This window comes from Protomyctophum parallelum (assembly GCF_964188405.1).
Source record: "Protomyctophum parallelum genome assembly, chromosome: 7".
NCBI classification, from domain to species: Eukaryota; Metazoa; Chordata; class Actinopteri; order Myctophiformes; family Myctophidae; genus Protomyctophum; species Protomyctophum parallelum.
In genome coordinates this window covers 28625903-28641674 of record NC_139705.1, presented here as the reverse complement: position 1 = coordinate 28641674, position 15772 = coordinate 28625903, and the positions used below count along the sequence as shown (strand labels likewise).

General features: G+C 43.8%; 1 protein-coding gene across 1 annotated transcript in view; it reads left to right on the top strand.

Annotated features, from left to right (window-relative positions):
• Positions 1-946: 946 nt before the first annotated feature.
• The window catches only part of abtb1 (ankyrin repeat and BTB (POZ) domain containing 1), a 39403-nt gene continuing 24577 nt past the window's right edge, over positions 947-15772 (top strand). Inside the window, exons 1-6 of the mRNA XM_083769168.1 lie at positions 947-1221; positions 7727-7789; positions 9398-9453; positions 10215-10359; positions 13875-14034; positions 15077-15122. Of these exons, the coding sequence (XP_083625294.1) occupies positions 1166-1221; positions 7727-7789; positions 9398-9453; positions 10215-10359; positions 13875-14034; positions 15077-15122 (526 nt within the window). The 5' untranslated portion in view covers positions 947-1165. The remainder of the gene's footprint in view (positions 1222-7726; positions 7790-9397; positions 9454-10214; positions 10360-13874; positions 14035-15076; positions 15123-15772) is intronic.

Below are 15772 nucleotides of genomic sequence, written 5' to 3'. Positions count from 1 at the left end.
GCCTTTCCGGTCCATATCCCTAATGCCCTTTCTGGTCCATAGTATCTCTAATGCCCTTCTGATCCATAGCCCTAATGCTCTTTCTGATCCATAGCCCTAATGCCCTTTCTGGTCCATAGTAGCTCTAATGCCCTTTCTGGTCCATAGCCCTAATGCCCTTTCTGGTCCATAGTAGCTTTAATGCTAGCCCTGGTTCTTGACTCTTGTATTCATACGAGAGTCAAGACTTAACTGCACCCTGTTTTTTGCGCTCGCTACATTTACAACGTTTACGTAGGCTATATATAAACATTCGGAATTCAAATATAAAGTACTCACAATTTGTCCCACGGGTGTTCGATATAGGTACGCTGACTGCCCTGCCAATACAGACTAATAGGCGAGTGCGCTCCCGGTGTGCAACTGTGGATTTCCCAAACGAACCCCGTTTGAAAAAAGTAGCCGGGGCGCTCGGATAAAAATGCTTTTTATTAAACAACGCGGGATGCAGCAATTCTAATCGCTGGAGCAGCAACTAACTAACACCCGTGTGACGAATTGTGAGTACTTTATATTTGAATTCCGAATGTTTATATATACGTAAACGTTGTAAATGTAGCGAGCGCAAAAAACAGGGTGCAGTTACGTCATGACTGTCATGATAATCATCATGGCAGTCATGTTTCAGGGCTACTTTAATGCTAATGTTCCGTCGTTGGCATCCAGGGAGTGTGTGTGCAAGCCTTCGGCCTGGTGGAGACAAAAAAGACCAAGTCCTTTCAGGACTGCTTGGTCCTTATAAATGTTAAGACTATCAATAAATCCAAACAGTTGAAAACCACTGCTTCAAAAGGGCTCACTTCTTTTGGGGCTTGTGTTGCTTATTTCTCTCACAAAAACCCAACGTGGCAACCCTGCTCCTTATCCAGCATCACGTGACCCACACGGTCAAAGAGAGAAAGGCTGATCGGACCAAAACATCCTCCTGACCAACAGCAACAACAACGACAACCAACACGTCCCTCTTGCAGAAAGAAAGACAGCTTAAAGTCGTGCATAGTACCTGCCATACTTCTCCACACCTACCTGCCTGTCTGTCTGTCCACACCTGTCCTGCTGTCAGACAGGCCGTAGTTTCAATGCATCGCAGAGGAGAACAACAACAACAATTAGCATTGCTATTACTATGGACGCCTGCGACCTGTTTACGAGCTGCAAGAAGGGAGACCTCTCTAGAGTCAGGTTGGTTGGTTGGTTACCATTACAATTAAAACATGGTTTGTTATTTATCTTGCCCCTGACTTCCTCTAACTGCAGCTGTCTGCTTGTATTGACAACAATGTTTACTTTGTGGTGGTCATTCTTTCCACATACAGACATCAGAGTGATGTTGGTGTTATTGGGTGGTTAGGAACTACATTACATTAACGGCTTGTTGTTCTTAAGTTTTATCTGTATTGTCTCTATCTAGCTATAGTCTATCTGCATATCTGTCTGGTGTTGGTTACATTGCATTACATTACAACAAGAAGGGAGACATCTCTAGAGTCAGACTAGCCCAAAAATTTAGACTCTCGTAGAGGTTCTTTTTTCGATTCTGAAATGTTTGGGCTAGAGTCAGACCAGGTTGGTGTTGGTTACGAACTACATTAATTCAATTAACGGTTTGTTGGTAAGTTTTATCTGTATTTTATCTATCTATAACTATAACTGCAGCTGTCTGCTTGTATTAACATACTGTTTACTTTGTGGTGTTCTAGCCCTGAAACGTCATGTGAACCATGGCTATAGTGGTCGTCATTGTTTCAACACATGCACGAACTTGCATTGGCGTGTACTGCATTATGGTGTCGTCCACAGTCTTGTATTGAGCTGTGCTTGAATGAACTGTAATCCTCCATTCTGTTAATCAGTTTGCAAGTTGCAACTCTAAGCTAATATTTATTATGGCTTATGGGGGGTATAATATGAGCTCGTAAATTGTTATCCAATGATGATGCTAAGTTAGCTCTGGTCCATAGTAGCTCAAATCCCCTTTCTGATCCATAGCCCTAATGCCCTTTCTGGTCCATAGTAGCTCTATTGCCCTTTCTGTTCCATAGCCCTAATGCCCCTTCTGGTCCATAGTAGCTCTAATGCCCTTTCTGTTCCGTAGCCCGAATGCCCCTTTTGGTCCATAGTAGCTCTAATGCCCTTTCTGGTCCATAGTACATAGCTAGCCTCTAATGCCCTTTCTGATCCATTAGCCCTAATGCCCTTTCTGATCCATTAGCCCTAATGCCCTTTCTGGTCCATAGTAGCTCTAATGCCCTTTCTGTTCCGTAGCCCGAATGCCCCTTTTGGTCCATAGTAGCTCTAATGCCCTTTCTGGTCCATAGTACATAGCTAGCCTCTAATGCCCTTTCTGATCCATTAGCCCTAATGCCCTTTCTGATCCATTAGCCCTAATGCCCTTTCTGGTCCATAGTAGCTAGCCTCTAATGCCCTTTCTGATCCATTAGCCCTAATGCCCTTTCTGATCCATTAGCCCTAATGCCCTTTCTGGTCCATAGTAGCTAGCCTCTAATGCCCTTTCTGATCCATTAGCCCTAATGCCCTTTCTGGTCCATAGTAGCTAGCCTCTAATGCCTTTCTGATTCCATAGCCCTAATGCCCTTTCTGGTCCATATTAGCTCTAATGCCATTTCTGGTCCATATTAGCTCTAATGCCATTTCTGGTCCATATCCATAATGCCCTTTCTGGTCCATAGCCCCAATGCCCTTTCTGGTCCATAGCCCCAATGCCCTTTCTGGTCCATAGCCCCAATGCCCTTTCTGGTCCATAGCCCCAATGCCCTTTCTGGTCCATAGCCCCAATGCCCTTTCTGGTCCATAGCCCCAATGCCCTTTCTGGTCCATAGCCCCAATGCCCTTTCTGGTCCATAGCCCCAATGCCCTTTCTGGTCCATAGCCCCAATGCCCTTTCTGGTCCATAGCCCTAGTGCCCTTTCTGGTCCATAGTAGCTCTAATCTCCTTTCTGGTCCATAGTAGCTCTAATGCCCTTTCTTGTCCATAGCCCTAATGCCCTTTGCTGCCGTTGCATTTGAGCAGTGGTTCCCAAACCTTTTCACGTCAAGGACCCCCTATAAATAGCCCGCGGACCCCCATTTGAAAAGATGTGCCAAGGACCTAACCTGACGCTGCCAGATCCAAGAAGCTTGCTACACAAATTTGTTTCACAGCTTATTGGGATCTGGGATCTCGGAAGCAAATTCGATGACGGGGCTTTTTTTTCAAGATACTTGGTAGATTATTGGCTGGGACCGTCTGTCTATCACCGTGTGGGCGTGCAAACACAACCAATCATATTGACGTGTCTATATAGCTTCACATCCGGTTTCGCACATATCCCGCCCTTAGCTCACGCTGATTGGTTCGGTATGGAACGGATAGGTGTTAGCTGAACTCCCTGAGAGATCCCAGATGGAAGCTGTGTTGGGGAACATGGTTACCCAATACCGCCCCCATCTGGCAGCGTCAGGTTACCAAAGACCCCCATAAGAGAAGATTTTTTACAGATTTACAGTTTGATTTACAGTTTGACATGCATTAGTCTACGGACCACCATTTAATAGCATTAAATTTAAAGCATATCTCTGGGACCCCCAATTTATATTGTAAAATCAATGTTAATTTAACTCACAAATGTACAAATGGAACCAAATGGACCCGTTAAGGGTCCATGATTTGGTTCAATTTGTACACTCAAGAGTTACAGACCCATAAGGGTCCATTTGGTTCCAAACTATCATTAGGCTGGGGACTCCCTGGAACTTCCTCATGGACCCCTGGGGGTCCTCGGACCCCACTTTGGTAACCACAGCATTAGAGCTATGGACCAGAGCTATGATAAGTTACATGATGGAAGCTGAGGTATATAGGCTACTGCACAAATGAATAATGTCCCTTCACTCAATTAAATTCCATTAAAATGACATATGTTGGCATGCGACATCATACGTTTACATTGCCAAAGCAAGTGTCAAAATATAATAAAAAAACAGTTGAAAATGGGGAAAGTATATACAGTTGGAGGTACAGCATTGTGTAAACAAAGTATATAGTTGGAGGTACAGCATTGTGTAAACATAATGTATATACAGTTGGAGGTACAGCATTGTGTAAACGAAGTATACAGTTGGAGGTACAGCATTGTGTAAACATAATGTTTATACAGTTGGAGGTACACCATTTTGTAAACTAAGTATATAGTTGGAGGTACAGCATTGTGTAAACATAAAGTATATACAGTTGGGAGTACAGCATTATTTAGTAAATGACTATAGTAACATACATGTTTTATATACAGGCTATGAAGCTTTTTGAAACAAATAGCACCTATATTTCGCAGTCATTTTGAGACCAAATAAGTCACTCGTAGCGACATTTACAAATCTGTGGAACACAGCAAATCAGGTTGGAACCCAGGCTAGATTGTCAGTGCCATTCTCAGCTAAAAGTAGGCCAAGTCCCACAGCAGGGGTCTAGTCTGACTCTACTAGCTGTTAAGTAGCGTTATCCCAGTAAACAAGTTTGTCAAGTGGCTGAAAGTCGTCCTTAAAGCCCTGGCATAATGCAGTGGTTTTCAACCCTTTTCATATAAACGATACAAGTTCCATTCTTTATTTGGCATTTGAGCAACGGATTTGGATTGGATATTTTTTAATTTTCGTTTTTTCGTAACTTCAAATTGACATTGGTTGTTCAGTTTGACCCACCAGTTTTGGAGATATGGCGTATAGAGTAATGTCTTGCAGAGAAACAGCAAGTTGAGAATACTTGAAAGGCTTGAAAGGTTCACTTCTGTGGACTCTTAACACAGTGGTTCCCAAACTGCACCCCTTGTGCGTGAGCCCCTTCTAGGGGGTGCGCGGCATGAAAAGTCTAATGTTGGTGCTATGGTTTTATTTTAAATATATTAACACATTATGCCAATATATGGCAAGTAATGCAGGATATAGCCTATGCTGCATATATTATGCCATATTCAGGTTCATATATGTGCATATATGTGGATAAAAAGGAAAAGGCAATTTATATTTCAATGTGGGGGGGGGGGGTGCATCAGCCAGGTCGGGAGGTAACGGGGTGCATGGCCAAAAAGGTTTGGGAACCGCTGTTTAAATGTATTGTTAGGCCCTCATTTAGTGTAAAAGTGTAAAATCTGCCACAGATTCGAGTGCAGGTTTCGTAGTACACCCACGTCGCCACGGCATTTATAAAGTGATCGCAAACAGCTGATCCTTCCTTAATTTCGTTCCGACGTTGATAAATGTGACGGCTGAAATCTATCTGGCATGCCCTATGGAATCAAGCCTCGCCCTCGTTTTTGCGACATGAACACATGCAATACGATCCTTGGTTTCCGTGGTTACAGGAAAAAACTGTTTCTCTCGCTTGCCTTGTGGCTCCCTTTCTCATACACACACACACACACACACACACACACACACACACACACACACACACACACACACACACACACACACACAGACAGACAGACAGACAGACAGACGCACACGCAACTTGCAACTTGTTGTATCTTAAATAAATAAACCTGCATGAATTAAATAAAGCTGTCTGTTTCTCCTCTCGCTTCGCTTCCCTTGCTGCCCGCCTCACCCCCCGCACGCACGCACGCACGCACGCACATATCGCAATTTCCAAGCAACTTTCACTGTGTGTTGTTATAGTTGGTATATAAATTATTAAAGTATTTTTAATTTAATATACAACAAGATATATTAGTGAACGAAAACCTGAACCTGTGAACCATGAATTAAATAACAAATAGGCACACACACGCGGCGTGTGCAGCCAAAATATATGGTACTGGTGGTGGTGGGCTGACTCATGGCTGGGTTAGCCGATGCGGTTCCCATGCACTTGCGCTGGCACGGCACATTGGCATTCCAGTGAAGCTCCTACAAATTTCATATGACACAAAGACACATCTTGTAGGTCTATTCTTTTTTTTTTTTTTTTTTACATGTAGTCCATATACATACAGTTTTATATTAACATTTTAGGAGTGAATACATATGTTTCGATGCCTTTGGCAGCCTCTCAGCTGGTCAAACAATGCTGCTCCGCCGTTCTACGACAGAAAAACAAGTGAGGACAAAGCGTACGCCAGCTCCCGAGCAGACGTGAGTTTTGAACGTTGTCAAGTTCAATTTCCAGCTTTGCCGGAAATGGTAAATATCGAAAATGTCGGTAATTTCGGCGTGCACCCATATTTTGGCGTACGCACGCACGGTTGATAAATGAGGGCCTTAGTGTCTAACATTACACCTAGCTACATGTTTAAGCATTTATTTCATATTTACATGTCAATTTCACCTCTGACATTTATTTCAGACGATGTTAGGCTCTAGTATGTGAAGAGTCTGCCTGTGCTATATTATCTCGTATTGGATACAAAAATAAATAAATTCTGGTGAAAAGCTGGAGGCTGCACACTGGCAGTCCCTCGGTCAAATCTGGTCACATTTGATGACAATAAGCCTCAGACCTGTGGTGTAATGTCATTACCTGGTGAACACATTAATGATGACGTCATACTGAAGTGCCCGGATGGGGTTCATGTGACAAGCTGTACCTACTTGTAAGACACGTTGATGTATGCCCTGCAAACTATCGTTCAGTAAACAATACTTACCCAAGCTCTTGTAGTATTCCTTGCCTCTAAACAAGAACACGACAAGACCCAAAACTAAAGAATATTTTGTTGTCGCTCCCATTAGGAGAGATAACAGGCAAACATTCTCTAATTGTGTAGACCTATTGTAAATGAAGTAATGCAGATGTTTAACAATAATTTAATAACTCTTGAGAGTGTAAAATGAAAGAAACCAAAATGGACCGGTACGCTCTCAAGAGTTAAAGATCTCTGGTCTGTGGTCTGCCAGGAATGTCACAGCTAGCCTACTAATAAAGAAAATTGCTTGTTTTATTGTAGTGCAGTTAAACCCATTTAGAAGTGAGGTTCGATTCTACGAATGCCTTCTAAATCCTAAATCAGTGCTGTGAAAAAACATGTTTCTATGTCAGTGGTGCTCAACTTTTTTCCTGTCGAGGACGCCCAGAATTATCTGTATTTGGCCGTGGACCCCCATCTGAAAATATGTTGTTTGCACACACATTTTCAACCTGACATTGTGTTATTTAAAAGCGCTGCGTGTTCTTTTCCCAGTAGTATCCGATTTTCTGTAACTTACACAAAAAGGTTGCGCTTGTTTCACTGGAAATATCATACTGAAAATAGTTTGCATTGTTAGTAATAGTTCCCAAGGGTTTCTCCCCACGTTTTGAATGATTTTATTAAAGGAGAATTCCATACTAGAAGGCTTTCTTACCTTTATTTGTAGTTGTTACGTCCTCATCAAAGAGGTCCACGTGTTATGTTGTGCAAAAGTGCATTATTGGCTATTTTCCCTAATATAAGCCCTCAATGGGGGTTGGGTTTTTGTGCTAATTCGCTTATTTCCATCGAAATAAGTAGTAATGTGTACCGCTTGGGATATTTACATTATGAAGAGAGGATTTTTTTTCAGCTATGAAAATAAGCGAATTAGTACAATGCCCCATTCAATTCAATGCAATGCAATTCAATTCAATTCAATTCACTGAGGGCTTATGGTAGGGGAAATAGCCAATAATGCACTTTTGCAAATGCTAATAATAGTTTTTATTCTTCCTCGCCAGGTATCTTGTTGAGCAGAGAGATGTGGACCTCAATCTAAAGGACAACTGGGACAGTAACCCGTTGTAAGTACAGCATGTTCAATTCATCACCAGTACCCCGTTAGTACAACATGTTCAATTCATCACCAGTACCCCGTTAGTACAACATGTTCAATTCATCACCAGAACCCCGTTGTCAGTACAACATGTTCAATTCATCACCAGAACCCCGTTGTCAGTACAACATGTTCAATTCATCACCAGTACCCCGTTAGTACAACATGTTCAATTCATCACCAGTACCCCGTTAGTACAACATGTTCAATTCATCACCAGAACCCCGTTGTCAGTACAACATGTTCAATTCATCACCAGAACCCCGTTGTCAGTACAACATGTTCAATTCATCACCAGAACCCCGTTGTCAGTACAACATGTTCAATTCATCACCAGTACCCCGTTAGTACAACATGTTTATAGATATGTTGCATCCTCTCTCAAACAAGCACCTGAAAGCAAACTCTATGTGTCTGCCCACCTGCCAGGGGCAGGTGGGCAACCCTTAGTGTTTTATTTAGCTGCCAGGGGCAGGTGGGTGACCCTTAGTGTTTTATTTAGCTGCCAGGGGCAGGTGGGCGACCCTTAGTGTTGTATTTAGCTGCCAGGGGCAGGTGGGCAACCCTTAGTGTTTTATTTAGCTGCCAGGGGCAGGTGGGCGACCCTTAGTGTTGTATTTAGCTGCCAGGGGCAGGTGGGCAACCCTTAGTGTTTTATTTAGCTGCCAGGGGCAGGTGGGCAACCCTTAGTGTTGTATTTAGCTGCCAGGGGCAGGTGGGCGACCCTTAGTGTTGTATTTAGCTGCCAGGGGCAGGTGGGCAACCCTTAGTGTTTTTTTTAGCTGCCAGGAGCAGGTGGGCAACCCTTAGTGTTTTATTTAGCTGCCAGAGGCAGGTGGCAATAACCTGACGCTGCCAGATGGGGGCGGTATTGGGTAACCATGTTCCCCAACACAGCCTTCATCTGGGATCTCTCAGGGAGTTGAGCTGACACCAATCCGTTCCGTACCGAACCAATCAGCGTGAGCTAAGGGCGGGATATGTGCGAAACCGGATGTGAAGCTATATAGACACGTCAATATGATTGGTTGTGTTTGCACGCCCACACGGTGATAGACAGACGGTCCCATCCAATCATCTACCAAGTATCTTGGAAAAAAAGGAACAGCCCCGTCATCGAATTTGCTTCCGCGATCCCAGATCCCAATAAGCTGTGAAACAAATTTGTGTAGCAAGCTTCTTGGATCTGGCAGCGTCAGGTTAAGGTGGCAACCCTTAGTGTTGTATTTAGCTGCCAGGGGCAGGTGGGCTACCCTTAGTGTTTTATTTAGCTGCCGGGGACAGGTGGGCAACCCTTAGTGTTTTATTTAGCTGCCAGGGGCAGGTGGGCAACCCTTAGTGTTTTATTTAGCTGCCAGGGGCAGGTGGCAACCCAGGGGCAGGTGGACATCCCTTAGTGTTGTATTTAGCTGCAAGGGGCAGGTGGGCAACCCTTATTGTCAACGCCTGGACATTCTCTGGTTATCACATAATGTAGCGTCATCATCAATTGCAACCATTTATTTTCTCCATTATTTACCCTGGTTATCGTTATATAATATTATAATATAATAATAGCATTTATTTTCTCCTCCAGGTATTATGCTTGCCTCTGTGGCCATGAGGAGCTGGTCCAGTATCTGTTGGCTACTGGTGAGTCTGTTATTCTTTACGTTTGTGGCTTTCGCCTTTTTTTTAAATATTTTGTAGAGGGACAGACAGTAGGCTGACAGGAAATGAGCCCAGGCCTGGACCGCTGAGCCACGGCCCTGGTGGTGCTATAATAGGCCAATGTGAAAAGGGTGACATTTCTTCTTACGCCTTGGATGGCAATTGGATGATTTGAGGCATTTTGTTGTGTTTTCGCTATAACAGGCCAATGTGAAAAGGGTGGGATATGTTCCTCATCCTAGTAGGAAAGTCTGTGAAAGATTTCACGTAAATTGCACACTGCGTTCATGATTTGAGGCTTTTTGTTCAAAGCGGGCTAGTCCTGCAAACTTTGAAAGCCAATGTTGGCCAATTGGGATGGAATCTGAATTATCGGACAGATCCATCTTGAACACATGACTATAGTGATACTGTGTAAAGATTTGCAGGATTTTTGGACAGAATGAAAATGTGTTTTTCAAAAGTCGGCCTCCTGTCGGCCTCCTGTCCACATGTCAAAGTGTCCTTGGGCAAGACACTGAACCGCACATTGCCTCCAGTGAGTCGGTCGGTGTGAGCTTGCCACCGATGGTGTGGGAAGTGAGGACGCTGGCATCGACTGTTCGCCGCTTCACCTCCCAAATGTATGAATGAATGGACCATTGTAAAGCGCTTTGAGCGCTATAAAAATGCAATTAAATATTACACATGTGTGATTTTGTTTTCTTCTTCTTTTCTTTTCCCATTGTCTGGTTTATTTTCAGGCGCCAGGTGTGAGGCCAACACATTCGACGGGGAGAGGTGCATGTACGGCTCCCTGAGCGACTCCATTCGACGGCTGCTCAAAGAGTACAAATGCATCACGACTCAGACCATGCAGCGAGACTACATCGATTACTTCATGCACACGTAAGTCACCACCCAGACCATGCAGCAAGAATACATCGATTACTTCATGCACACGTAAGTCAGGAGCCTGTAGAGACCAGAGCCAACATACATTTACAGGCTACATCAGGGGTGGGAAACATTGAAGATGGAGAGGTTCCCAGACTCACTCCAGAGGGCCACTATAGTTCCAAACTCACTCCAGAGGGCCACTATATTTCCACTCTCACTCCAGAGGGCCACTATATTTCACTCTCACTCCAGAGGGCCACAATATTTCCACTCTCACGCCAGAGAGGGCCACATTGTATATTACTGTCGTAGCAAAAATAGCCGATCTACATGCTCAAAACGCGTTTTGAGCTACATACATATTAAATACAATAACATTTTAATACTATAGTAATTAATTGTACTGTACTGTACTGTACTGTACTGTACTGTACTGTACTGTACTGTACTGTACTGTACTGTACTGTACTGTACTGTACTGTACTGTACTGTACTGTACTGTACAAGCCCTCTGTGGCCTGTGTCTGTGCGTGTGTGTTAGGCTCCGCAACAGTGACACTTGGTGGTCAACAAACGTTATAATGCTATTTCCGTGCTCGGACAGACAGGGTCAAGCATAGCTACGCAATGGAGTGGCTGCACCACTCACAAATATTATTGGTACCTTTTGTTTCGCTTCCGTTGTGCTAGCCTCCACAGGCCTCCCATTGTAGAGACAGCTTACATGATCATCTGCAGTGCACGCGCACAGGGTTATTAGTGTTTTTGGGACCTTATAAAACATGAATCCGTGCTCGCGCTGAGAACATTAATCCACCGCGCGTTGGTGCACAGCCTAGAGTGAGACTAGACTACACATATGTTAGTCCACAGCCTAGTGTGAGACTATAGACTACACATATGTTAGTCCACAGCCTAGTGTGAGACTATAGACTACACCTATGTTAGTCCACAGCCTAGAGTGAGACTATAGACTACTCCTATGTTAGTCCACAGCCTAGAGTGAGACTATAGACTACTCCTATGTTAGTCCACAGCCTAGAGTGAGACTATAGACTACATATATGCTAGTCCACAGCCTAGAGTGTGTCATGATCCGTGACCTGTTCCGTCACCCTGATGTGTTTCCCTATGTTCCTTGTTTTGGGTTTTACTTTTGTGTACTAAAGTGTCTTTTGTGTATCTAGTGTCTCTTGGTTTCCTGTGTTGCCCATGTTTACCTGCCTTGTCTAACCCTGTGATTGTCTCCACCAGGCCGAAGGCATGTGGGGAGAGTATGTTTTGCACTCCGTCCGTCCGCGTGTGTGTGTGTGTGTCCGTGTGTGTGTGTGTCCGTGAACAGCTAATCTCGGCCACCGTTAACCCGGTCGATGCCATATTTTGCACACACACTCCCTGGATGCCAACCATGAACCTCTGCCCCAATTTTTCCAGAACGGCCTGTTATAGCGCCACCAGGAGGCCGCTTTGTGCAAAACAAGTTTTTCAATGCCATATTTTGCACACACACTCCCTGGATGCCAACCATGAACCTCTGCCCCAAACTTTCCAGAACGGCCTGTTATAGCGCCACCAGGAGGCCGCTTTGTGCAAAACACGTTTTTGCACAGTACACCTACAGATTTTGTCCAAACATCACGCAAATTGGTACACAGTCTCTCTAGAGCCATTCAACGAAACGGGTCTTTCAGATTTATCAGACTCCATCCTGATTGGTTAAGATTGGCTTCCAAAGTTCACAGGAGTGCTCAGTTTCAAACAAAATGCTGCAAATCATGAACACATCGCGTGATTTCCGTGAAATTGTGCACCCACATTCCCACTAGGCCGAGGACGAAATGCCACATGAACAATTTCAACTCAGCCTCAAGGTGGCGCTATAACTGGCCGAAAAGTGTTTTTACCTCTAACTGCACGGATCTGTGGATAACCTGGTGGAGACCTGTGCCCGGAAGGGCACTTTTTTAGTGTAGTGTTCCCCACCTGTGTCCTGTTACTCTCACAGCCAATCCCTGTGTTGATTTGTCTGTTGTATTTCACCTGTGTCTAGTTAGTCCATGTCTATTTATATGCCCTTGTGTTTTCAGTTCTCCGTTGGTTCGTTATTATTTGTCACTGAGTATTCGTTGTAGTACCTTGTTCCTTGACTCCTCGTTTGCCCTGTATTTCAGATCCCCTAGTTTTCCCAGTTTAGTGTTTCCCTTTGTACTCCTTGTTCTGTGTTTTGACTGCCTACTCATCGGGCTTGGTATAATAAATATCTTAATTTGAACTGAACTGACTCTGCCTCTCATCTTGCACTTGGGTCCTCCTACACTGTCTTGACTCGAACCGTGACAGAGTGAGACTATAGACTGCACATATGTTAGTCCACAGCGTAGAGTGAGGCTAGACTACACCTAGTATGTTAGTCTACAGCCTGGGGTGAGGTTAGACTACACATATGTTAGTCCACAGCCTGGGGTGAGGTTAGACTACACATATGTTAGTCCACAGCCTAGAGTGAGGCTATAGACTACACATACTGTATGTTAGTCCACAGCCTAGCCTGACCTAAGCAGAGACATTTCTGGTCTAGAGGGGCGGGTCGCGCCTCAGAAATGCGCGCACCCTGATTGGATCTCATCGATCTGTCCGTCACCCCCGGCCCCTCCTCTCCCCCCTAGTGCAGCGCTACGTCACATCATTTAGAGCGACGCCCACCCGGAAGGGTTGACTCCCACTTTTAGACTGGTTCAGCCCACGGCTTTTTCCAGGCTTTCATCTTTCGCGCAGACGAAATGAAAGCCTGGGTATCGAGGCTAGTCCACAGCCTAGAGTGAGACTATAAACTACACGTATGTTAGTCCACAGCCTAGAGTGAGACTATATACTACACATATGTTAGTCCACAGCCTAGAGTGAGGCTAGAGTACAGATATGGAGGGCTATCACTTCCGGGTCGGACGGATGCCTCTCTTAATTCTTCTTTTCTTATGTCGCACATTTCACTGGCACGATAGCCTCACGATCCCACCTATGGTAACGGCATGGAATCGGTTACGTTGCACTGTGCACCCACTTTCAACTTTCATTTCATGTGGACAAAAAAATGGACAAAATGCTTTTCTTGAGCTTTTATACTATTTTTCAATGACCTTAAAAATATCTCACCTAACGATATTTTTCCATGTGCTCGTTGTGCTGTATTGTATTATCAGGATACTGATACTAATAGGATACTGGAGCAGGGGCAGTTCAGATGTATAATCATTGTATTATCATTGTATCATTGTATTATTGTCTTATCAGGTTACTGGAGCAGGGGTAGTTCAGATGTATTATCATTGTATAATCATTGTATTATCATTGTATAATCATTGTGTCATTGTATTACTATTATCATTGTATTATCATTGTATCATTGTATTATTGTCTTATCAGGTTACTGGAGCAGGGGCAGTTCAGATGTATTATTGTATAATCATTGTGTCATTGTATTATCATTGTGTCATTGTATAATCATTGTATTATTGTCTTATCAGGTTACTGGAGCAGGGGCAGTTCAGCGACGTCCGGTTCCTGGTCCACGGGGAGACGTTCCGCGCTCACCGCTGCATTCTCAGCGCTCGCTCCGAATACTTCACCGCCATGTTTGAGACCAAGTGGAAAGGAAAGGACATGATCACCCTCAAGCACCCTTTGGTAAGCCAATAGAGCTTTTTCGCTGCTATCTACATTCATAAACGTAGCTAGGCTAAAGGTACTTTCTGGTGCTATCTATGCGTATGTTCGTAGACAACTATATACTCCATATATGAAAGCAGCGACTGTCAATTTACCTTTTAACATTGCTCCGGTTTAGTATGGTTTGTGCACTGTCCATGGTGAGCTGCCACACACCCGACGATCGTAAATTGTTTGTGAGTTTGTACCGCATCGCTGAGCACATGTAACTGTTTGTAATGATAGCTAAGGGGTCTGAGCTAATGCGAGTGATCACTGTGCTCATAACAAAAGCCCCCACCTCCCTGAATAACCCGGAAAGGAAACAAGGATTGTAGAGTTAGAGCGGACGGGTGGCATTCCTTAGGTGTGCTTATGCTGCCACCTAGCGGCAGCCAAATTCCATTTACACTGGCAGCCAAATCCAGCCTGAATCAGATCTGTGCCACATCATCCAGATTGGAATCAGATTTGTTTAAATAAATGCAGACAGGTCACAATTCCAATATGACTTGAGCCACATTCAGAGGTGGTTTCAAATCTAATTAAAATCTGATTTAGGAGATCTGTCTCAGTCTGAATGCAACAACCTGATCTAAATTGGATTCCATGTGACTTGTATGTGACTTTTTTTTTGCGTTTAGACTTACTTAAACAAAATCAAATTCCAATCTGGAGGATGTGGCACAGATCTGATTTCAGGCCGGATTTGGCTGCCAGTATGAACACGCAGATCAGATCTGGTCACTTGCAAACGGCAGTGTGGGCGGTCAGGTCAAAAGATCAGATTTGAGAAATAAATCGGATTTGACTAGATGTGACTACGGTCTAAATGAGGCCTTTAAGGCATATGGGACGTATTAGCCAGGGATCCTTTCAACAAGTCTAATATTTTATCTTATTCTAGCCATAATGTATTAAGGAATATGGGGCACATTAGCCAGGGATCCTTTCAACATGTCTAATTATTATTAATTTATTATTATTCTATCCATGAGAATAGAATGTGTTTTGGTTTCAGATCAACTCTGCAGCGTTTGGAGGCATCCTGCAGTATTTCTATACAGGTGAGTGTGAGTTTAAGGCTTTCGCTTCTAGTGATTTTTACTAGTTGACTAGTTGCCTAGTTTACTAGTCAATTAGTCGACTAATTGTATAACTACCTATTATGTAATTTTTTTTTTTTTTAACTTTTTTTTAAATAGTATTTGTAGGCCTACATTTAAAAACTGTACATTGGTGACTATAATCTAGCATTCTATCTTATCTTGAGGCCTACAAAAACTGGAAAAACAGTTATTTTTTAATCAGCTAGTCAACTAGTACCAACAGGGTCAACTAGTGGATTTACTAGTCGACTAGTTGAATAGTCGACTACCGTAATTTCCGGACTATAAGCCACACCTTTTTACCCATGATTTGAACCCTGCGGCTTATACAACGGTGCGGCTTATCTATGGATTTTTACAGCTAAAGCAGAGCCATCTAAGGCTCTGAGCTAACGTAACGGCCACTAGGGGGCCTTCTAAATCTATCTATGGCCGGTCCATGCATGCAGGCTCTTTGCAGCTGCCGTTCTGATTGGCCAAAATTCACAACAGCTGTTGTCAAAGTTACAAGTCTACACTGCCTCACGGATGGACACCTTGTGAGCTTGTAGATCTGCTATTTTCGTTGTGCAAGACGTTTCTACGGAGCAGCATAGCATTATCATGTT